This window comes from Leptodactylus fuscus, chromosome 1, assembly GCF_031893055.1.
Source record: "Leptodactylus fuscus isolate aLepFus1 chromosome 1, aLepFus1.hap2, whole genome shotgun sequence".
Taxonomy (NCBI): domain Eukaryota; kingdom Metazoa; phylum Chordata; class Amphibia; order Anura; family Leptodactylidae; genus Leptodactylus; species Leptodactylus fuscus.
This window is the reverse complement of record NC_134265.1, coordinates 230,912,152-230,936,163: the sequence shown is the minus strand read 5'-3', so window position 1 is coordinate 230,936,163 and position 24,012 is coordinate 230,912,152. Positions and strand designations below refer to the sequence as shown.

At 41.4% G+C, this 24,012-nt stretch overlaps 2 protein-coding genes across 3 annotated transcripts in view; both read right to left on the bottom strand.

The window, feature by feature from the left end:
* UBA6 (ubiquitin like modifier activating enzyme 6) overlaps positions 1 to 24,012 on the bottom strand; it is a 344,476-nt gene that overhangs the window by 57,070 nt on the left and 263,394 nt on the right. The gene's annotated exons all lie outside the window — the stretch shown is intronic.
* CENPC (centromere protein C) overlaps positions 1 to 24,012 on the bottom strand; it is a 146,943-nt gene that overhangs the window by 56,741 nt on the left and 66,190 nt on the right. The window contains exons 13-15 of one of the 2 annotated variants that reach the window (XM_075283754.1): positions 22,191 to 22,281; positions 7,791 to 7,936; positions 3,157 to 3,247 (exon numbers count right to left, since the gene is read on the bottom strand). In XM_075283754.1, coding sequence (XP_075139855.1) covers positions 3,157 to 3,247; positions 7,791 to 7,936; positions 22,191 to 22,281 — 328 coding nt within the window. The remainder of the gene's footprint in view (positions 1 to 3,156; positions 3,248 to 7,790; positions 7,937 to 22,190; positions 22,282 to 24,012) is intronic. The other variant, XM_075283763.1, reaches the window with a different exon arrangement.

The following is a 24,012-nucleotide window of genomic DNA, read 5'->3' as shown; positions in this document are numbered from 1 at the left end:
GGTATTCAATGTGCAGCCAAAATGACAACACCTGCATTTTATGGAAACTTTTTTATATTATTGTTTGAGGGGATGTATAAAGCGTCTTTTTTTGCAGGGGTAGATGTTCTTTCTATTTATACCAATTTGGGGCAGGTCTACTTCCGGTAGATCTTTTTATCCGAATTTGTATTGGAGGCGAAACAGCAAAATAATGGCAGTATGGCTATTGATTTTTTTTTTTTCTCTCACTATGGCATTTACCGTATAAGAAAAATATTTTAGAAGTTTGCAAACCAGGTGTTTTCAGACACAGGAATACCTAATGTGTATGTATTTCAATCTATTTCTTTTTACTACAATTTTTAGATCCTTTATTGGTCTTGAACCCCAGGGAATCTGATGACTAACAGAATGCATTACAATACTAATGCACTGTAAAATTGTAGCACTTCTATTACAGGCTGTATAGTGTTATAGAAATATATAAAAGACAAGATTCAATAGGTTCCCAGGATGCCATGGCAACAGATAGTTAGCCCCAAATCACATTCCGAGGGCCAGCAATCCACCTCAAAACAGCGGCAACAGCTTTAACCGAGACGTCGGGGGGTAAAACAGCTGGTTAGCTCCTGAGCAGCCGGCATATTAAAATACCAAACATCCTCTGTACTATTACAACGTAGTTTGGGGAGGGGTTACAAAAAAAAAAAAAAAAAAAAAAACTTAAAAAAGTTAAAATTTTAAAATGGAAAATCAAATATCTGACCTAAATGCAACAGAAATTTTGTAGAAGGACCTCAAATGAGCAGTTCATAGGAGGAAACCCACCAATATAACAGAGTTAAAGGGGTATTCCCATCTACATAATTATTTTTTAATTTGTCGATGATTAAAAGTTAAACATTTTTGCAAATATAAGTAATTAAAATTCTGCGGAGTTTTAAAGATTTTCTCTAACTTTCTTAGTGGTGACAGTCTGTTATCTTGATCGGTTGCCATGGATACGACCACTAATGCAGAACCTTTCTAAGGTCAGAAAATCAGCCATGATTTCCTTATTGTGGCCGGGATATCTTCTGATACATGTAGTGTCCCTGCCTGATAACCCGGCTACAATAAGAAAATCATGGCTGGGTTCCTGACAAGTCCCCGACCATAGAAAGTTTCTGCATTAGTGGTCGTATCCATGGCAACCGAACAAGATAACTGACTGTCACCACTAAGAAAGTTAGAGAAAATCTTTAAAACTTTGCAGAATTTTAATTACTTTTATTTGCAAAAATGTTTAACTTTTAATTATTTACAAATATAGATATGATTATGTACATGGGAATTCCCCTTTAAAGTTGTTTTTTAAGGAATGGATGATGTGATAATGTGTGGAATTAATCGACAGTTACCAAACATGTTTAAATGCATTTTTGCTAAGGGGTTACAACAAAAAAGCAAGGGTTCACAGACTTTTGCCACTCACATTTATATGATTCATTTTCTTCTAGAAATAAATTACCAAGTCTAATATTTGATTTGGTTCGCTTTATTAACCTTTAAGACTTGAAAATTTAAATTTGGTATACCGTATATACTCGAGTATAAGCCAAATTTTTCAGCACAGTTTTTGTGCTGAAAAAGCCCCCCTCGGCTTATACTTGAGTCAACAAAACAATACAAACAATACATACAAAAGTAGAAAATTACTATGAAACACATACACATTAGGTATCCCTGTGTCTGAAAGTGCCCGGTCTACTGAATATAGGGGATCTGCAGTGCTCCTGTTTCGTCGGGAAGGGGTTAATAGGAGCACTGCAGATACCCTATAGTCAGCCAGGCTGAATTCCAAGTGGGGGAAGAAAAAACATGTTCTCAAGCTCAGGGAAGGGGCAGACAGACAACCAAAATACCCCCTCCCCTTCCCCAGCAACTACTGCACCCAAAAACTCCGACCATTTTAATTTTTGAAATTTTCCAGTAGCTGCTGCATCCCCCCCCCCCCCCCCTCGACTTATACTCGAGTCAATAAGTTTTCCCAATTTTTTTGTGGTAAAATTAGGGGGGTTGGCTTATACTCGAGTATACGGTAGTTTCGGGTCAAATTTACAAAAGTTCAAACACCATTGTAAATGGCTTCCTGGTTTTCCAATTTCATCACGGAAAAATGAAAAATTAGCCGCACTGTTGCTACACCTGTGATAGTGGCATTTTTATACCCCAAACAGAGCATGCACAAGAACTGGAGAGGAAGTAACAAGAGAAGAGATACGAAGCTGTCTCCTTCTCCTCTGGGTCCCTCCCGCCCTCTGTTAAGCATTGCTGTCCTACACTGTTACAATTCATGGAAAAGTCGCAGTGCAGAATAGGGTCAAGAAATATATGTGGTCTTTACAAAGGGGGTTACAGCACACAAAAAAAGTGGAGGGGGAAAGAGTAGGTCTCACTTTACAGTAAGAAAAGTGGTATGGGTGTTCCATCTTCACAGCCTCTACATATCTACAGATATCTGCTGTATGCTGCTCAGGAAAGTCTGCAGCTTCTCACTGATCCAGTAGCTCTACAGAAAGGAGAGTATCTTCTTTTAACTAGCGGTTTGTGTTACTGCTGACAGAACGGTAGAGCCAATTGTGATCAGATCTCTCTTTTTAGCTGCATTATAATCTGCTTTTGCAGCCCAGTGTCCCTGGATCTGTATTTGGAGTGCAGGGTCATTGAATCTCCTATACTATATTTACCTGGGCTTGTCTCACTTATTTGTTTGATTTACAGTTACTCCTGTCCTGATAGTAGAAATAGTGAATGAATATAAAGAGTTATATTTTGTTGTTAAAAGTGATGATAAAAATCCTAAAATCATCCCTTATCACACAGTAATTCCTGGACAATAATTTCAGCAAGGAGCTTGGGGCACTTATACACTAGCAATTGTATGTTAAAGGTGTTTGACTCCCAGATACCCAGCTCACAGCTCTGGGTGTCAGATAACGTGACAAATAGCCAGATTAGTGATGTCTAGAGGTTAAACAGCCAAAAAACTGTTTCCCCAGCAAGATATTTCAACTTTTGATGAAAAAAAAAGTAAATCAATTAATTATCAGGTACTCTTTAAATTATTGGGTGGTATTTTGCAATATTTAAATGTACATTTTATATCTTACAAGCTTAAACAATAATACAAACCTGTTTTCTGCTGTTAAACTGATCTGTGATCCCTGTAGGTTTTTATCTTTCTTCTTTGAACTATAGGGAAGTTCAACTGAATTTGGTTTTTCTGGTGATACACAATTAAATACCGAAATCAATTGTCATAATCTCAATCGAAATAACATACAAACCTAAAAGATTGACAATCTAAAAAAAAAATAAAATAAAATACAGGAATAGATGAACACCGTAATGGAAAAAAAATGCATGCAAACACACAACATCAATCAAAATGTTTGTGTAATAAAGATATACAATTATACTTGCTGTATCAAATACTCATTTTTTTATTTATTTTTTTATTTTATTTTTTAGATCTCTGCTTGCTGTCATACAATGGTAACTATTTTTATAAGATAAAACTGTTCATGTGATGGAAATGCAGTTAAAGTATGTGATCAGATGAGCTGGACAGATCTTGAAATCTGAAAAAAAATTGTGTATTAGAACATTGTATAACTTTGTATTATTCCAAAAACAAGCCCCTATAAGGTAATGATGAAGGATGATACAGGATGTGAAGCATAGACTAGGTCAACTGAGACCTAGATTTTTGTACAGAGTATTTGGCAATAAATGTTGACTGCCATTATAATTTTTCTTCTCTCTCTATTCACAGCATGAAGTTGCTGCAAATGGATGCTAGCGTTTGACTGATGGCATCTAAAAAAAATTTGATTTTCCTACTGCTCCTGGCATCTGCTCAAAATCACTCTCAAAAATGACGATGTCAAGTTTATGCAGCCGTATTGAAGGGAAGCATCAGATAAACCAGAGAATCTGATCCTAGATTTTAGCATTTGATTAAGTACTGTCATACAAAAGCTGTTTAAAGTCTTTGATTTCTGCTTACCCCATTCTCAGAGGTCACTGATCATTCTCCCTGTGTATAAAAACCTGTTAATCTCTGGATGGGTTAGGAGGAGCATATATCAAGTGCTCACTGGGAGTCCTTGAATGTGAATTCACAAGATCAGTAACAAGAGTTGAGCTGTGTTAAGCAAATCTGCCCCTTTTGCAACTATTGGAATCAGATATCTTTCATGCCATGGTATAGAAGATGTTTGACAAAGGGAGGAGACTCCCTCTATCACACCATTTGCACTACGGCAACAATACTGTGTAAGCGGCCATCTTTCTTGTGGCCGGCGGGCATGCGCAGTCGGCTTTACCCTAGGTCCGTGGCCTATAAGTTTGAAGCCAACCCCCGGAAGAAGATGGGGTGAAGAGGACGTTCCTGAAGAATAAGGAGGCGCCGCTGAAGAGTTCCCATGCAGCATTGGGGACGCCTCCAGTGCTGTTTGAGAGCTGGAGCCTGCCCCCAGTGCTGCAAGAGAACTCATTTGCATACCGACAGAAAACGGTATTTTGACCGAATGGCGTGTCGGAGAAGACATCTAAAAGTAGGAGACGAATAGCCTTTCTTAAGGCTATTCCTACGTGTTAGGGAGAAAAAAAAAGTTTTTAATGGTAGAATCCCTTTAAATATAGAGGTCCTAATTTCTATCATCTAGAGCAGGGGTCTCAAACTTGTGGCCCTCAGGACAATAGTTTGCGGCCCCCGCGTACCTCCCTGCATGTCCCACTATGTCCCTTTAGTGTTTTACTTACCTCCAATCACCCCCTGCTCTTATAACAGTGATACAAGCGATGGGTGATCGGTGGAAAGCTTGTACTACTGTAACTGAAGAACCTGGGTGTGACGTCAGACGTCACGTGACTTGGGAGGCGTGTCTTAGTGTGTCGGCTGGAAGATGAAGGGATGTGCCGTCTAAAGGTACTGAGAGGGGAGGGGATGTGAAATGTAGGGTGGAGAGTGTCTGTGTATGTTTGTGTGTCTTTCTGCCTGTGTGTGTGTGTCTGTGTGTACCCCGTTTCCCCGAAAATAAGACGGTGTCTTATATTAATTTTTGCTCCCAAAGATGCGCCATGTCTTATTTTCAGGGGGTGTCTTATTTTTTTCAAAGAAGAATTCAAATATATTGCTAAATATAAAAATTAACATTTATTAAATACAGTACAGTATAAAAATATTTTTATAGATTTGTAGAGCAGGCGATTTTGGACACAGGGATACCTAACATGTACGGTATGTGTTTCACAGTATTTACATACTTTTATATGTGTTCTAGGGAAATGGGTTGATTTGAATTTTTAATACTTTTATTTATTTTTTTTTATATTATATATATATATATATATATATATATATATATATATATATATATATATATATATATATATATTATTTTATTTTTGCAATTATTAACCCCCTGTAATACATTACAGACAGGCAACCTGCCTTCAAAGGAAATGACGATTTTTTGCATTGCATTTGCAAAGGTCTGATCACTAATGCAATGCAATGCATTAGTGATCAGACCTTTGCAATTGCATTGTATTGCAAAAAAATCGTCATTTCTTTTGCAGGCTGCATAGAGCAGCCTGCAAAAGAAAAGCACTGCAGACAGGCCGGGGAGCCTTTACAAGGCTCCCGGCTGCCATGCCAACGTGACGTTGGCCCTGGAGCATGCTCCAGGTGCCGGCGATCACCGGCGCCAGAAAGGTTAATGCCCACGGTTGGTGCCCACACACGCTCCCAAAGAAATGAATGGAAGCGCCGGCACGCCGATTAACCCCCCGCTTGCCGGCTACTAACATTCATTTCTATTCACTACGTCTTACTTTCGGGGGAGCGCCTTATATTAGGCAAGGCAGCAAAATGTCTGCCATGCCTTACTTTCGGGGTACGTCCTATTTTCGGGGAAACATGGTAAGTCTGTGTGCCTCTCAGTAACCTAGGGGAAGAGATGGAAGGGGAACGTTATACTGGGGGCAGATTTGGAGAGGGGGGACTTGAAACTAGGGCCACAGATGGAAGGGGAACATGAAACTGGGGTCAGAGATGAGGGAGGGCATGAAACTGGGGGCAGATGAAGGGAGGGCATGAAACTGGGGGCAGATGAAGGGAGGGCATGAAACTGGGGGCAGATGGAGGGACAAAATGAAACTGGGCGCAGATGGAGGGGGGGCATAGAATGGGGCAGATGAAGGGGGATATGAAGCTGGGGGAGAAATGGTGGGGGGGGGAGATGAAACTGGCGGTAGGTGAAGGGGGGCACTTAAACTGGGGACAACTAGAGGGGGCATTAAACCGTGGGAGTAGCTATAGGGGGACCTGTCTACCTCTAGTTGTCCCCAGTTTATTGTCACCGTCCAGCTACCCCTACAGTTTAATGTCTGCTTATAGCTGCCCGAGTTTAATGTCCCCCTATAGTTGCCCCCAGTTTAATGTCCCACTTCAGCTGTCATTAATTTATTGCCCCCCTCCAACTACCCCCACTGTTTAATGTCCCCCTCCAGCTGCCCGTTTTATGTCCCCTCTAGTTTCAGCCAGTTTAAACTGGGGCACTAGGAGAAGGACTTAATACTGTGAGACAGTTGGAAGGGAACATTATAATGTGGGGACATATAATGTACAGGTGACTGTAGAAGGATTATACTGTGTGGGAGCACATTAAAAAAATTTTTTATGAGAATGGGCGGAGTCAACAAAAAAGTGGGTGGAGCTAAATTTGTCACGGTGCGCATAGCTTGTGGAAAGCCTGATGCAGTCCAGCCTCACCCAGACTCTACCTCCAGCGGTCCCGGGTAAATTGAGTTTAAGACCCCTGATCTACAGTGAGGGTGTTACTGTTCATCATTCTGTATCCACAAACTTTCAGATGACTTGCTTGAATATTTTGCCTCTTTTCCAACACTGACTATGATTGGATTCTCGTTTCGTCCTGTGATCTGTAGTGCATAAATATGCTAAGTGCAATAATTTTAAGAGATCGAGTATCCGTTTGAGATAATCATTACATAGACAACTAGTGAGTGACATCTGTATATGAATCAACGGGTAAGTTTTAGGGGACATTGAGTGCCCATTTGGGACAATAATTGTATAGACAACTAGAGTGTGATATCTACATGTGATTCAATAGGGCAGTTCAGGTGTCCAGAGCATCTTATATCTATGAGAACAGATTTGCACATGCGCTTTAATATCGAAAGATTAGGTGCGGACATCGTTATTAAGGGAAACAGAAGAGTAGGAGGAGTATAGTCCTGCGCATGCGCTCTAACAAATAATGATTAGCAGTGAACACTTTTGTTGAGGGCAGTAGACGGACAAGACCATATATCAGATGTCTACGATTCTATTGGTAAGAAAAAAATCTTTCATAGGATCTCTTCAGATTCCATCTTAAAAGTGATTTTTTTTTTTTTTTTTTTTTCATTTTAAGTTGTCAGGTCATGGAGGTTTTAGATTTTAGGTATAACAGTCTATGGAGTCTCATCTTCCTCTTAGTTGATGACCGCTATATGAGGAGGTGGGGGGAGGTGGGGTGGGGTGGGTGGTTTGGGGTCTAACAGTCCGTGGAGTCTCTGTGGGTTACTATGTAAGGCTATGTTCATATCTGTAAGCCCATGTTTACAAGTCCTGCATGGAGAACTTTTTCTCCACCAATGGTGTGTACCATTTTAGCACTACTGTGAACCTAGCATCAATCATGACAGTACAGAAACATTACATTTTCCATAAACCATAACAAAGCTATTACCGTATTTCATTGTCTTACTAGGAACTGGTGTTGATTTATGATCTTCCTTTGGTTTAGTAGAGGATGGCGAAGCTTTTTTCTTGATCAGAAACTTCCAAGCATTCAAATTACAGCTTTGTTCCTGCATAGCAACACGTTCTTGTCGCCTGTATTTGAAATAGAATGGTGTGGTCAAAATACCTTCATATATGCACACTCTTTTCAAACTGTGATAATGTGTTAACGTTTTCCATAAAGCTAGCTCATCTTCGTAAAAGCTGTTTGCACTTTCAGTGCAGACAGGGGCTGCTAGCAATGGTTTTAGCTTTAGACTGCCACTTTAAGAAAAAAACCAGTTAATAAACTCCTTAAAGTGAAGCACTAGCTAAAACATTTCTTCATTTTTTTTAAACTGCTTTTATTAAACTTTTTGTATGCAAAGTATAAAACCTGCCAAAACACATAACTGCCGATCCACCACAGATACAACTCCTGAGGAAAATAGTCTAGATTTTTAGCCAGGGCAGTTTTCTGCCTCAGATCCAGTGTGATAAGTGAGCTGTGAGTCAATCATTTCTATTCTGGATGTAATATTAAAGGAGTATTCCCAGCTCGCATAATCAGCAGTCTTTACTGCTGTAAAATCTTCTTTCTTCCTGGTTTCTTGCATCATTTGGTGGGCGGGGTTTCACACGCAACCTGCCGTTTAGCTCCGCCCCCAAATTTGCATGTAGCTCCGCCCACCCATATTGGACTATGAAGTACAGGCAGCAGCAACTCCATTCTGTGTTACATACAGACACTGCCTGTCTCTGCCATAATGAACACAATTGAATTAGCTAGCCTGATAACTGGGAGAACAGAAGAAAGGAAGGCAGCTCCTCTCTCCTATCTGCTAACAGGAAGCTAGGTCACATGGTGTAGACACAGGAATAGCTAGATACACAGGCTCGCTCCCTGCACTTAGCCCCTCCTCCCTCCCCCCTGAGAGCAGCAGATACATCATTTGACTCAGGAGCAGCTAAGTCAGGGCTGTGGCCACAAAAAATTGAATAAAGTAAGACAGTGGACAAACAAAGCAGTTTTGCTGAAGCAGTGTATTTAGGAAAAGTCTTACATCCACATTAACAAGCAGTATAGATAGGATCCTTGTGATGGGACAACCCCTTTAAGGGTCAGTGCACACAGTTTTTTGGCGGTGATTTTTATGCTGAATCCACCTCAAAATCAGCCTCCCAATAGAGTTCAATTGGGAGGCTTTTTTTGGAGGCTGATTTTTGAGGCAGATTCAGCGTCAAAATCAGCGCCAAAAAACTCAGTGAGCACTGACCCTAAAAGCATGTAGAGTGGTCACCCATTACAAAAGAGGAATGTGCTGCCTGACTTCCCCGCAAACACAATATTGCATAGGAAAGAATGGGGCAGCAATCAAAGTATTTTTTGAGCTTGCTAGTTATTTTTTGTATTTGTAGTAAAACGGAGATCCATGTTCAGTAAAAAGACGACAAATACTATACATCTACTGTAGTTTGCATATAACATGCGGTAAAAGATTCAGATATACTCAATTCAGAAGTTGGTGTGTTTATAGCAATTATCAATAAAGCACAACATTTTGGACTTCCCTTCCTTTTTTTTTATTATACTTTGGTCTCAGAGAGTGGTTTTATTTCTCTATAAAGTTCACTGGAAGACATGAGGGGGAAGTACCGTATTTTTCGGACTATAAGACGCACTTTTTTTCCCCAAAATTATGGGGGAAAAGAAGGGTGCGTCTTATAGTCTGAATGTGGCGCCTGGCATCCGCTGTAATAGAGAGGCGGAAGCCGGCAAGTGATAGACACCGGGGCCTGAGACATCGCTGCGATCCTCTGCCCTGCATGAAGCCAGCAGCGGGAGGAGTGATGCTATTCCGCTCCTCCATCCCCCCGCCGCTGGCTTCATGCAGGGCAGAGGATCGTAGCGATGTCTCAGGCCCTGGCGTCTATCCCTCCCCGGCATCCGCCTCTCTAGTACAGTGGATGCCGTGTCAGTATCCGTGGCCCCTTCTCCCCCGGGGCCGGTCCCCACCGGCCCCGTACCTGTAAAGTTGCAGGCCGGCTCCTGCGCGGCGATATCGCAGGAGCCGACCTGTTCGGGTGACAGCCGGGAGCCTAATGAGGCTCCCAGGCCTGTCACTGCTGTATATTAGTATTGCGGCTGGGTCTATGACCAGCCGTAATACTAATAGACAGAATGGCCCATAGACGGCAATACAGTTGTATTGCCGTCTATGGGACTTGCGATCAAGTGACCGCAGGTTCAAGCCCCCGGAGGGGAATAAAATAGTTAAAAAAAAAAAAAAAAAAAAAAACTTTAAAAATATGAAATAAATAAAAGTTCTAAATCACCTCCTGTTTTTTTTTTTTTTTTTCAATACAAGGTGATCTAAGCAATAGATATCCCCCAAAATGGTATAACTAAAAAGTACAGCTGGCCCCGCAAAAAAAACGCTCTATGCATCCCCGTACAGCTGCAGGGTCACCTGTCAATGTGGCCTTGCAGCTGTTGCAAAACTACAACTCCCATATATTAAATATTTTACCAGTTTTTGCTTCAAAATTTTTTTTCCCTATTTTCCTCCTCTAAAACCTAGGTGCGTCTTATAGTCCAGTGCGTCTTGTAGTCCGAAAAATACGGTAATTTGACCAGATGTGTTTTCACAAAGTATTCTATCCCACCTTAAAATCTGTACAATAGGGGCACAGTGGCTAGTGCGGCAGTCCTGGGTTCAAATCCTGCCATGGACAAAAAAAAAAAAAAAAAACATCTGCAAGGAGTTTGCATGTCCTCCCCGTGTTTGCGTGGATTTCCTCCCATACTACAAAGACATACTGATAGGAAAAAATTTACATTGTGAGCCCTATATGCAGCTCGCAATCTACATTTAAAAAAAAAAAAAAAAAAAAAGTATACACTTGAAGTCTTTGGTTGGTTAGAAACCCATTCTATGTCCTTGACAGGGGTCAGGTAGGCCCTATATGTGACTTCAAGGCCGGGGCCCCCCGGGCTGGAAACGCTGCGGGAAAAATTGCAGCGTTTTGCACCACTTGCAAAGTGGATGGGATTCATGCGAATCCCATGCCCGCTTTGCGGAAAAAAACGAAACGCGGACACACTGCGATTTCCAAAACCATTACAGTTTTGAAAATCGCAGCATGTCAGCCGGCGGCTTTCCCATAGATATAATTGTGACAAAAAGACTGCGGAGGAAAACTTTCTGTTCAAAGCACTGTGGAAAGAACCACGATGCGTTCACGCTGCATTTGTTCCCGCAGTGCTTTAGAGCGACGTTTCCGGCCTGTGGGGCCTTAGCCTAAGGTCCCACATTGCGTAAAAGAAGCTTTTTTTGTTGACGATTTTGTTGCGTTTTTTTTTTTTTTTTAACCAAAGCCACGCATGGCTACAAAAGGAATGGGAAATATATAGGAAGTTCTTATACTTCTACCTTCTGCTCAATCCACTCGTGGCTTTGGCTTAAAAAATTGCAAAAAAAAAAAAAAAGCTGCGTTTACGCAACGTGGGGCCCTAGCCTAAACCACATTTCAGTACATTTTGCCTCACTTGGTTAAGCTAGCAGGTGTGGTCTAAAGGGAAGAGGAAAATTTTATAAACTAGGCTCATCTCGGCAGCTCGTGTCACTGGTTCCGAGAACAAGAATGTCCCCTTAGCTCTTGTGATGTGAGACACTAGCCTTCTGTACATAACTGCCCCTTTAGGCAGTTAAAGGGATTCTACCATCAAAAACTTTTTTTTTTTTTTTTTTTGACACGTTGGAATAGCCTTAAGAAAGGCTATTCTTCTCCTACCTTTAGATGTCTTCTTCGCCCTGCGGTTCGGTTAAAATTCTATTTTTTGTCAGTATGGAAATGAGTTCTCTCGCAGCACTGGGGGCGGTCCTAGCGCTCAAACAGCACTGGGGGTGTCCCTAATGCTACGAGAGAACTCTCCAGCACCGCCTCCATCTTCTTCTAGAATGTCCTCTTCCTGTGTCTTCTTCTGGCTCTGGGGTCACACTTGAACGCCTGCGCAGTCGGCTCTGCCATCAGGCCACAGGCAGAGCCGAATGCACATGCCATGTTTTTTGTGGCCGCTTACACGAGCATGCGCAGTACGCTCCTGTAGTTCAACGCAGTACAAAGCGTACTGTGCATGATAGCATAAGTGGCCACAAAAACATGGCCGCCGGCATGTGCATGACCACCCCTGGGACACTTTCTGATAATCTGGTGACGTTCTTTTTCCCAGTTTCCGAAACGGAACATCACCAGTACTCCCCCCTTTCCTCCATCCCACCATAATTACGTCTTGATGTGCGGCAACAGCTCCTCCTCCTTCTTTCACCTGCTGGCGTTTGCACAGTCTGGAGGTACCTTTGCCACATGTGTAGTAGAGATTGTACACACGCCGTCAGAGGTGCCACCTCTATTGTGTAGGTATCTCCAGCCTGAACACAGCTAGGAGAACAGAAAGAAAAGGAGGAGCCGTTTCTGCCTAAAGAGAAGTATGTTACATCTAAGAGATAAAACCATGTACATTATATGCACATACTAAAATGTATTTTGCATATATTATTTGGGCCCTATTCACATTGATACATCGTGACCTTGCCTTTCTATTGTTTTTATGTGTGTATTATTGTAAAAACTCTTTCGTGGTAATTATTTAACCCTATAGAGACACAGCTCAAAAGTGACTTGAGGACCAGGCCTCTTTTTTCAAAACTGACATGTGTCACTTTAAATGGCAATAACTTTGAGACGCTTTAACTTACACAAGTGATTCTGAGATTGTTTTTTCGTAACACATTGTACTTCATGTCAGTAGTAAATTTTAGTCGATATGTTTTGTCTTTCATTATGAAAAAATAGGAAATTTGGTGAAAATTTTGAAAAAAATGCAGTTTTCAAACTTTGAAATTGCAAGCCTTTCAAATAGAAATCCATACTACCCAAATTTTTTCATAAATATAATTAACCATGTCTCTGATTTATGTAGCAATCAAATTTTAATCACCCTTTCATTTTTTTCAGATATTATAAGGCTTACAAGTCAAGCAGTAATTTTCCAAATTTTCAAGAAAATTTCCAAAACACATTTTTCAAGGGACCAGTTCAGTTCTGAAGGGTACTTGAAAGGCCTCTCTAATAAAACCCCCCGAAAATCACTCCATTCTAAAAACTGCACTCTTGAAAGAATCCAAAACAGCAGTTAGAAAGTTTCTTAACCCTTTCAGCATTTCACAACAATTACAACAAAATGGAGGTCAAATTTACATTTTTCAATTTCTGTCACTAATATATTCATTTAGCCCTAGAATTTACACATTTACTAAGGGTTAAAGGAGAAACTGCACCCCACATATGTGCTGGTACCCTAATGTACGGGCACACGATCGCTCTCAGAACGGATGGAGCGCTAATTGGATTTTGTAGGCCAGATTTTGCTACAATACTTTTCAGGCGCCATGTCCCGTTTGCAAAGCCCCCAAGGTGCCAAAACAGTGGAAACCCCTAAAATGTCACCCCATTTTGGAAACTAGACCCCTCAAGGAATTTATCAAGGGGTATAGTGAGCCCTTGGACCCTACAGGTGTTTCACAGATTTTTTTACCATTGAGATGTGAAAATGAAAAATTACTTTTTTTTTTATAATAAAATGTCACTGTAGCCCCAAATTTTTCATCTTCACAAGGGGTTAAAGGAAAAATTGCACCCCAAATTTTGTTACAAAATTTCTCCCGAACACGACAATACCCAATATGTGCTGGTACCCTAATGTACGGGCACACGGTCGCTCTCAGAGCGGATGGAGCGCTAATTGGATTTCGTAGGCCAGATTTTGCTACAATACTTTTCAGGCACCGTGTCCCGTTTGCAGAGCTCCCAAGGTGCCAAAACAGTGGAAACCCCCAAATGTGACCCCATTTTGGAAACTATACCCCTCAAAGAATTTACTAAGGGGTATAGTGAGCACTTTGACCCTACAGGAGTCAAAACAGAATTGGCCCAACAAAAGGAAAAGTGACATTTTTTGCTATAAAATGTTGCTTTAACCCCAAATTTTGCATTTCCAAAAGGGGTTAAAAGAGAAAATGCACCCCAAAAATTGTCAAGCATTTTCTCCCAACTACAGAAATGCCCCTTATGTCGATGTAAAGTGATGTATGGGCACACTGTAAGGTCCAGAGCTGAAGGATCGCTATTGGGATTTTAGAGGGCAAATTTAGCTGAAATCTGTTTCAGGCACCATGTTGCATTTGGAGAGCCCATGAAATGCTAGAACAGTGGAACCCCCCCCCCCCCCCCCAAATGACCCCATTTTGAAAACTAGACCCCTCAAGGAATTTATCAAGGGGTTTAGTGAGCACTTGGACCCTACAGGTGTTTCACAGATTTTTTTTTACCATTGAGATGTGAAAATGAAAAATTACTTTTTTCCAATAAATCGTCCATTTAGTGCCATATTTTTAATTTTTGCAAGTAGTTAGAGAATTAAAAGCCCCCCAGTTTGTCACACAATGTCTCCTGAACACGGCAATACCCCATATGTGGCCATAATCTGCTGTATGGGAACATGGCTGGGCTCAGAATGGAAAGAGGGCTATTTGGCTTTTGAGGGCAGTTTTCTGGTGCCATGTCGCGTTTGCAGAGCCCTTAAAGTACCAATACAATGGAAACCCCTCAACAGTGACCCCATTTTAGAAACTACACCTGTCAAGGAATGAATAAAGGGGTATTATCATTTTGAGCCTAAAAATGCTTCCCAAAAATTAATGTACAAAATGAAAATTTTAATTTTTAAAGAAATCTGCCATTTCGGTGCCCAATACGTTGCACCCACTTCGTGTTGTCAGAGACCTGCACTCCTAAAACTATTAAGTGGGCCATCCTGAGGGGCAAAAAATTATATATGTAGGTATAAACTGCTGCTTGGGCACATAGCAGGGCTCAGAAGGGAAGGAGCACTGCGCTTTTTAGCTTTTGGGGTACAGATTTAGAGGGACTTTCTGGGTGCCATGATGTTTTTGCAGAGCCCTGGAGGTGCCAGTGAACTGGAATTCCCCAAGAAGTGACCCCATTCTGTAAGGGCAATTTTAGGGTCTCTGCAAAAGTGTCATGGCATCCAAAAAAAAAAAAACCCAAACCGTCTAAGTCTGTGCTACAAAAACCCAATAACCCTTCTTCCCTTCTGTGTCTGGCTGGGCCCTAATATCAGTTTATTCCCACATATGACATTACGTGCATTATCCGGGGTACACCAGTATCATACATGTGTCATATATGTGTCATAAAATGCAGTTTGGGCACACAGCAGGGCGCAGAAGGGAAGGAGCGCTATGTGGCTTTTGGAGCACAGAGTCAGATGTTTGGTATCTGGACGCCATGTCATGTTTGTAGAGCCTGTAAGGTACCAGAAAAGTGGATTCCCCAAAGGTGTGACCCCAGTTTGAAAACTGCACCCCTCAAAGAATTTATCAGGGGGTGTAGTGAGTATTAGTATCCCAGACGTGACTGCACAGCGGATGGCGAAGAGTGAATATATAAGCGGTGCGGAGGACATTGCAAACACCGAATTTCCTACTATGTCCCTGTAGCTCCTATAATTGGGGGAGTCACTCTGGGGGTCACTTTGGGGTCACTTCTGGTATATTTTCCCTCGTAAGCTCTAAATCTGGGGTGTCCCCTGATATTCGCTCGCACAGCTTATATATTCCCTTCCTGACGCCGCCAGTTGTATTCTAATGATTTGGCGATTTTTGCGGGTTTTTGTTCTTGCATTACTAGATGCTATATTTTCTTTACTTTTCTGGTGACGCAGCCATATAAGGGCTTGTTGTTTGCGGGATGAGATGTATTTTGTAATGACACCATTTTTGGGTGCCTACAACTTACTGAATACATTTCATTAACTCTTTTTTTGCTGGATTTAAATAAAAAAAATCAATTCCGGTATTGCGTTTTACCTTGTAAATTTTTCGCCATGCAGCGTACAGTATAAGTAACATATTATCTTTATTCTGTGGGTCGGTACGGTTACGGCGATACCTCATTTATATTATTTTTTTATGCGTAACTAATTCTGCAGAACAAAAACACATTTGGAGACATAAATCAATGTTTTTTGCATCGCCATCTTCTGAGAGGCGTAACATTTTTATTTTTTGGTTGACAGTGTTGGTTGGGGGCTTATTTTTTGCGGGACAATGTGTGCTTTTTATTGGTACTGTTGTGAGGTGCATTTGACTTTTTGATCACTTTTTATAGCACATTCTGTAAGGTGAGATGGCGAAAAATCACTACTTCCGGCGGGTTTTTTCCGTTTTTTTTTCCCCGTCATTCACCGTGTACATTAAATATTGTTTCAGTTTTATTGTACAGATTGTTACGGACACGGCGATACCAAATATGTATTGTTTTTATTAATTTTTAGGGTTTTTTTTATATAATTCATTTTCTATAGAAAAAAAGGTTTTTGGGGCTTGATAACTTTATTAATTGTTTCAAAACACTTTTTTTTTTTCCACTTTTTTTTTTTTTTTTTTAACTTTTTCATGTGTCCCTATGGGACACTTAGATGAGTGATGATTGCATCACCTACTCCTCTGTTACAGAGTGATTCACAGGCTGCAGTAAGAGCCTGCACGTCTCACTCTGTAACCAGGAAGTGAAGCTCTCGGCTCATGCGGACGGGACAGCTTATCTCCAGGAGATCCCGGCTAGGATAAGAAAGGTAAGTGGGACTCAGGACTGCCAGGGGTGACTAATTAGACCCCTGGCTACATGGTAGGGATACCAGCACCCCCCGATCCCTACAAGATCGGGCAACCCGTTGTTTGCTGTGATCATGTTTGATCACGGCAATCAACGGGTTAAAACCCAAAATCAGCACTCATGTCTGATGGAGGGGGATGGAGCAGGCTGTTAGTTGTTTACATCCATGTGGTACTATTACCACATCGGTCGTGAAGCACTAGACATCCATGTGGTAATAGTACCACATGGGTCGGGAAGGGGTTAATATAAGACATCATTTCTTGTAGGTTTATATATTTGTTTTTGGTAGGGATGATTTGTGACCTAGTATATGGGATTTATAAGTTTATCTTTCTCTAGACCCGCTTGGAAGAAGTCCAGCATTTGTGAAACATTATATCTAGACAGTTCATTAGGAGAAGATCCACAAAAAGAAAAAAATTTATTACAGACTTTATGATAAATTGCAGATTTAACCTTTTTTTTTTCTGGAAGCCATCAAAGTACCAATTACACTGGCAGATAGACCCCTACTATCTAAGACCACTATCTCAATTTCAACACTGATAGATGGAGATTGGGATGACACAGTGGCCCCTGGACCAAAAGGTTGTCTCTTAATGAAGGAGGGAAGATTCTTCCACTGCTAGGTCCTGCAACAGACTCTTCTGCAGAGCTATTAAAATTAACGGAATTGGTGGAAAGGTGTAGCCCAGTTTGAAGTTCCAGGTTTGAACTAGAGCATCCATTGTCATAGAATTTTTGATTTTGCAGAGAGAAAAAAACATTTTTCTGCTTTTCTGATTTTTTGTGACGCAGAGGTCTATTTCTAGATACCCCCAACTTTCAGTGACAGAGCAAACACATTCTGGTTCAAGGACCATTGTCCCAGATCAAAGTACCGTATTTTTCGGACTATAAGAAGCACTGGACTATAAGACGCACCTAGGTTTTAGAGGAGGAAAATAGGGAAAAAAAAATTTTGAAGCAAAAAAAATGGTAAAAATATTTAATATATGGGAGTTGTAGTTTTGCAACAGCTGCAAGGCCACATTGTATTCTAGGGAAAGGAGGTGATTTAGAACTCTTATTTATTTATTTATTTCATTTTTTCTTATTATATATTTTTAAAGCTTTTTTTTTTTTTTTTTTTTTTTTTTTAACTATTTTATTAGTTTCTAGGGGGCTTGAACCTGCGGTCATTTGATTGCAAGTCCCATAGACGGCAATACAACTGTATTGCCGTCTATGGGACATTCTGTATATTACTATTACGGCTGGTCATAGACTAGTCGCAATACTAATATAGCCGTGACAGGCCTGGGAGCCTCATTAGGCTCCCGGCTGTCACCCGAGCAGGTCGGCTCCTGCGATATCGCCGCGCAGGAGCCGGCCTGCAACTTTACAGGTATGGGGCCGGTGGGGACGTTTACACTTTGGGTGGGAGGGAAGGGGCCGCCAATACAGACCCGGCATCCACTGTAATAGGCGGATGCCGGGGAGGGTTAGACACCGGCACATGTGTCGGGGCCTGAGACATCGCTATGCTCCTGCCTTGTATGAAGCCAGCAGCGGCAGGAGTGATTCTGCTATTGCGGGGAGGGATGGAGGAGCGGAATAGCAGCATCACTCCTGCCGCTGCTGGCTTCATGCAGGGCGGGAGCATAGCGATGTCTCAGGCCCCGGCACATGTGCCGGCGTCTAACCCTCCCCGGCATCCACCTTCCTATTACAGCGGATGCCGGGTCCGTATTGCGGCCACATTCGGACTATAAGACGCACCCTTCTTTTCCCCACGAATAGTCCGAAAAATACGGTAATTATGGCTGAGAGAATGAGCTACTAGATTTTCTTTGCATTTCAGGATGCTGGATACCACCCAACTCTTTTTTTTTTCCTCTGAAAAGGACTGGAGCAACCTGTGTTTTGTTCCTCCCTGATGGCGACGAAAGGCCACCACGGTTGAGTGGATTTTTACCTTCAATATGATTTTCCAAGTACTGTAGCAAGTCATTTAAAGATCTAGCCACACTAATCATTGCTATGTTAGGCTTCAGCAGGGTGGTTGTGGCCGCCTCCTTTCTGAGGACCCAGTAAGCTTTACAATCCATAGGATCTCAAAGCCGAGAGGCATCATCAAATGGCAAGGCTGTTTTCTTTATGACCTTAAAGAATTTTAATTCAGTATCCTCAGATGCAAACTGAAGCCTCTCTCTAAACTCCTTGAGGATCATAAGCTGTCTATTTCACTCCTCTTTTATAATTTTAAGGATATTTTTGTGGACAAGAAAACATGCTACGTTTGTGTAGAACAAGACCAGCAAATGTCACATCTATGAACATTGAGGATAAGGAAGAACCTCTTTCTTTTCAAGTTGACCTGAAGATTTCTGGTCTAAATACTATTGGAACTTCGCCTTCCTCCATAACAATCCCCAATAGGCACAGGAAAAAACAGAGAAGTGGGAAGTGGATTAGAGGTGGAGCCGTAACTTCTGTGGTGTTCTCATATAGGACGGACTTGGGAAAAACTGCATGCAGATATGATGCGTTTTTGGTGCAATTTCTTAATTTTACAGTCAAATTATGATTATTTAACTTACTACACTTGTAATAAGAATGTGGACCAAAGAGAAAATCAAAATTTCATTTGCAATTTTAACTTAACTATGTGGGACTGTGGGACTATTAAAGGATTATCTTATCTTAAACAGCTCACCTAGAGTAGGGAGGGAGAGAGGACAGAGGACAATGCTAACATTATGTGCAAGCAAAGTGTATGGTTGAGTTCACACGGATTGATTTCAATGGGAGCCGAATAGGCAGATTCATTGGGCCTAATCCGGAGCGGAGTGCTCGACTGGATGCTGGTGCACTGCACCGGCATCAAGTCGCAGCTACCCGTGTTTTGGTCCAAAAAACCCCGTATGAGCCTGGCCTAACAGGTGATTGTATATGTTGCAGTTTAGTTGGCTGGTGTGAGATAAACTCAGCGCTTTTCTCTTCACATTTTTTGTCGTTTTCGGATGAAAACCTGGCAGACCCCACCTATGGGGTCCGTGGGGTTTCCAAAGGTAACCTCTTTTTTAAGCAGATTAGGTTTCCGTTCAGGGGGTCCCCAAGCAGCCCCACCAAACGAAAATACGAACGCAGATGTAAATCTAGCCTAGGTATCCAAATGAAATAAAAAAATCCAACTTTCATCCACGGTCCTTATAAAATGTAACGTTTATTCCAATATTAAAAAACACATGTTCACAAGCAGTATCGTCTCGTAAGAATTTCCATCCCTTACATAGACTCGCTGACGCGTTTCGAAGACATATAGTCCTCTTAGTCGTAGCCTATCTTACTTTTACCCTAGGTGGCTATAAATACCTTCCGGTATAATCACCGCCATCTGTGGTGCCTGAGAACTACCATTAAAAACAACATTAACCCCTTGTGGATCTTAAAAACCACATATGTCCTAAAATGGAAATTCCTTATAACATTTACCAAACATAATTGTGTGTTAATGACAATACAGACTCTATACTCATTCTTATTATAAATACGAAAAGATATGCTAGTGTAAAAAAACACTTAAATAATAACAAAGTTCGGTTATCAAAACCATAGCATGCTCAATATCCATACATATTATATTTAACAATAGGGTGATGCACACAAAAAGAATATATTTGTATCTTTATATTTGCCTACACTCTTCTATATATAGTTTCAAGTGTCAATTATTCAAGATCTCCGTCTCTAATTAAAACCACTATCTTTGATGACACGGTCATATCAAGAATGAAGGACGGATCATGTGACAAGGAAGCATTATAACATGCCATAATGTATATACATGACAACTCCAATAACTCGGGGAGTAAAAACTTCCCAAATGATGGACCTAGAATGTTATATCCCCATTATACGTCGATAATGCTCAATTTTCTTCTATGCACTTCGTACAACCCTACTTTCAATTATGTGCACCAGCACTAATTTTAGCGCATGCGACCTAAAAAAGATGCTCGGAACTGTTATACCCTGATGCGCATGCGCATTAGAGAATCAAACCTTAAACTGGCATAATGCGCCGTAGGAGAAAGCCCGGGACTACACTCATCAAGACTCATAAGCGCCTATCCCTATATCTATACTGGTAAGTACTAATATATATAATCCAGATCGTTTCTGCGATTAAAGAGGACCTTTCACCACTTTGCAACCTGTGCAGCTTTCTGCCCCATGTTATAGATGCAGCTGCATAGACTGTAGTGCACTTTGAATTACCTCCCTAGCCCCCCTCGTTTTGGAGCTGTGAGCCCCGTAAATTTTGGCGCCCTGTATGTAATTAAGGCTTTAGTGTCAGAAGGGCGTTTCTGACGATAAAAAGAAAAGCTACGTCAGTCTGACACTGTCCAATTAGCAGTGGACAGTGTCGGAGCTGCTTCTCCTGCCTAATCTCGTGAGTTCTCGTGAGATCAGGCAAACGTCTCTTCACAGGGCTGCACAGAAGACCCGGAGAAGCGATCCAGGCTGAGCACTGAAGTGGATGAAGGAGAACTTCAGTGACATCTTCACAGGTAAGTGAAGAAACCCCTAAGCAATGAGCATAACTGCCCTGTACACCCTGTGGTCCTAGGTCTAGCCCCTATACAACGAGCATTAACCCCTATAGCCCCTAGGCAATGAGCATTAACCCCTATAGCCCCCTAGGCAATGAGCATTAACCCCTATAGCCCCCTAGGGGTTAATGCTCATTGCCTAGGGGCTATAGGGGTTAATGCTCATTGCCTAGGGGCTATAGGGGTTAATGCTCATTGCTAGGGGGCTATAGGGGTTAATGCTCATTGCCTAGGGGCTATAGGGTTAAATGCTCATTGCCTAGGGGCTATAGGGGTTAATGCTCATTGCTAGGGGGCTATAGGGGTTAATGCTCATTGCCTAGGGGCTATAGGGGTTAATGCTCATTGCCTAGGGGGCTATAGGGGTTAATGCTCGTTGTATAGGGGCTAGACCTAGGACCACAGGGTGTACAGGGCAGTTATGCTCATTGCTTAGGGGTTTCTTCACTTACCTGTGAAGATGTCACTGAAGTTCTCCTTCATCCACTTCAGTGCTCAGCCTGGATCGCTTCTCCGGGTCTTCTGTGCAGCCCTGTGAAGAGACGTTTGCCTGATCTCACGAGAACTCACGAGATTAGGCAGGAGAAGCAGCTCCGACACTGTCCACTGCTAATTGGACAGTGTCAGACTGACGTAGCTTTTCTTTTTATCGTCAGAAACGCCCTTCTGACACTAAAGCCTTAATTACCATACAGGGCGCCAAAATTTACGGGGCTCACAGCTCCAAAACGAGGGGGGCTAGGGAGGTAATTCAAAGTGCACTACAGTCTATGCAGCTGCATCTATAACATGGGGCAGAAAGCTGCACAGGTTGCAAAGTGGTGAAAGGTCCTCTTTAAGTCCATTTGGAAACCTAACATTTAATTTTAAAATCCAAAAAGCCTCGCGGATTTTCAATTTGTGTCCCCAATTCCCTCCTCTCAGGGGTCATAACCTTCTCTATGATTTTAAAGGAAAAGAAGGATAAATCCCTCGAGTGATTCACAAGCTTACAAAATGATACAAACCTTTCAGCTGTACCAGTACAGACCAGCGATTTCTTCATAGTCTCAGATTTCTTTTGCAGACTACCGAAAGCTTCCACAGAATTTGATTTTTCTTGAAAAACATATAAAATAAAACAGTCAATAATGGTTTTAACCTTAGTCTAGAACATACAAATCTTCAAGCAAATCAAAACATGAATGCAGACAAAAATGTAAGAGCCTGCTAAAACTGCATATGCAAACTTTGTAGTGAAAAGATATACAAGATCTTTCATTAATTAATACTTCATTGATTCCTCCACTGTAAAAACACTGTCCACGTGGTGAACACACAGGAAAAGAACTTACTACAGAACGATGTATTGGTAATTACAGCCAATGTTAGGCAGGGGCAGAGAAATACACGTTAATGCCGGGGTCACACGTGGCTCAAACACCACAGTTTGGATGTTACGGTATTTTTAAGTCACTAGTGAATTCCATCCACAAATTGCAAAAAAATATGCACAGTGGAAACGCTTCCATTTCCAAAACAGTTGCGGTCTTAGAAATTGCAGCATGTCGATTAAACCTACAGAAACATTGGCAATTTCTCTATAGGTATAATGGAAGCAGAAAATTTATAGAGGAAAACTCTGCAGACTTTGGGTGCATTCACACCGAGTAAACGCTAGCTTATTTTGTAGGGTAAAATTACACTTGTAAATTTTGCTATCCCATTGACTTCAATGATATTTTTTTACAAGTGTAAAAATACGCCTGTAAAAAATACGCCTGTAAAAAATACGCCTGTAAAAAATACGCCTGTAAAATGTCATTGAAGTCAATGGGATAGCAAAATTTACAAGTGTAATTTTACTCTACAGAATAAGCTAGCGTTTACTCAGTGTGAATGCACCCTTTCTGTGAAAAGTGCTGCAGGAACAAACGCAGTGCAGTTTTTCCCCGCAGTTCTTATTTCTGCTGTGGCCCGCTATGTAGGGCTTTAGCCTTAAGCATGCTTTATTTCCCACTATACAGTGATATAAAGAGGGCAGAGACCGTACAGCTAGTCTAAGTCTGCCTCTACAAATACAACTAGCTCTAGGTAGTGTTTAGTACACACACTACGCACGTTGGAGTATATAAAGTAATGAAAACGCACCAGAAATCTCGCATAATTGGTGCTAAAAAAAAAAAAAAAAACCCTGTACACATTTTATTCCTCAAAAACTGCTTTAGACACTTTCTAAGACTTTTTGCAATTTCTCACAAGCTGGTAAAAGAAAAGATTTCTAACTTTTGTTATAGCAGTTTTTCAGCAAGACTTAGTAAAAGTGAGTAGTACAGATATACAGCGCTAGAGAGCATTTAATGTGCTGCAGGCCAGGAGGCAGAGGCATAATGTGTCGCTTCCTAATCCAAATATGTAATGGGGCCCTCAATTACTAGATTTTATGTATAATACTGGTATCATATGTTGTTGTAGAGAGGGCTTTGACCCGGTAGCGGTTCTACTTCTGCACCCCCTATAGTCACGTCCCTGCTTCTCACGCACTCCTCTTCTTGCTGCAGCCTGACTTCAGTGTAGATAGATCTCTCTGTGAGCAGAACAGTATACAAGGCAGGAGAGGAGCTCATAAGAGTAGATAGAAGCAATAACGTTTGTTAAGTTTTTTACTACTTTAGGAAAACTAAAATTCAATTTTTATGGGAAAAAAAAAATTGCAAGGAGGCACTTCAAGGGGGACTTGAGTGCAATTACTTGACCACCTATAGAATATGCTACGTTTTACAACATGCCTATTAGTTCTAGTCTATGGCTGAACTTCATCGGTATTCATATTTTGGCACTGGCAGTCTG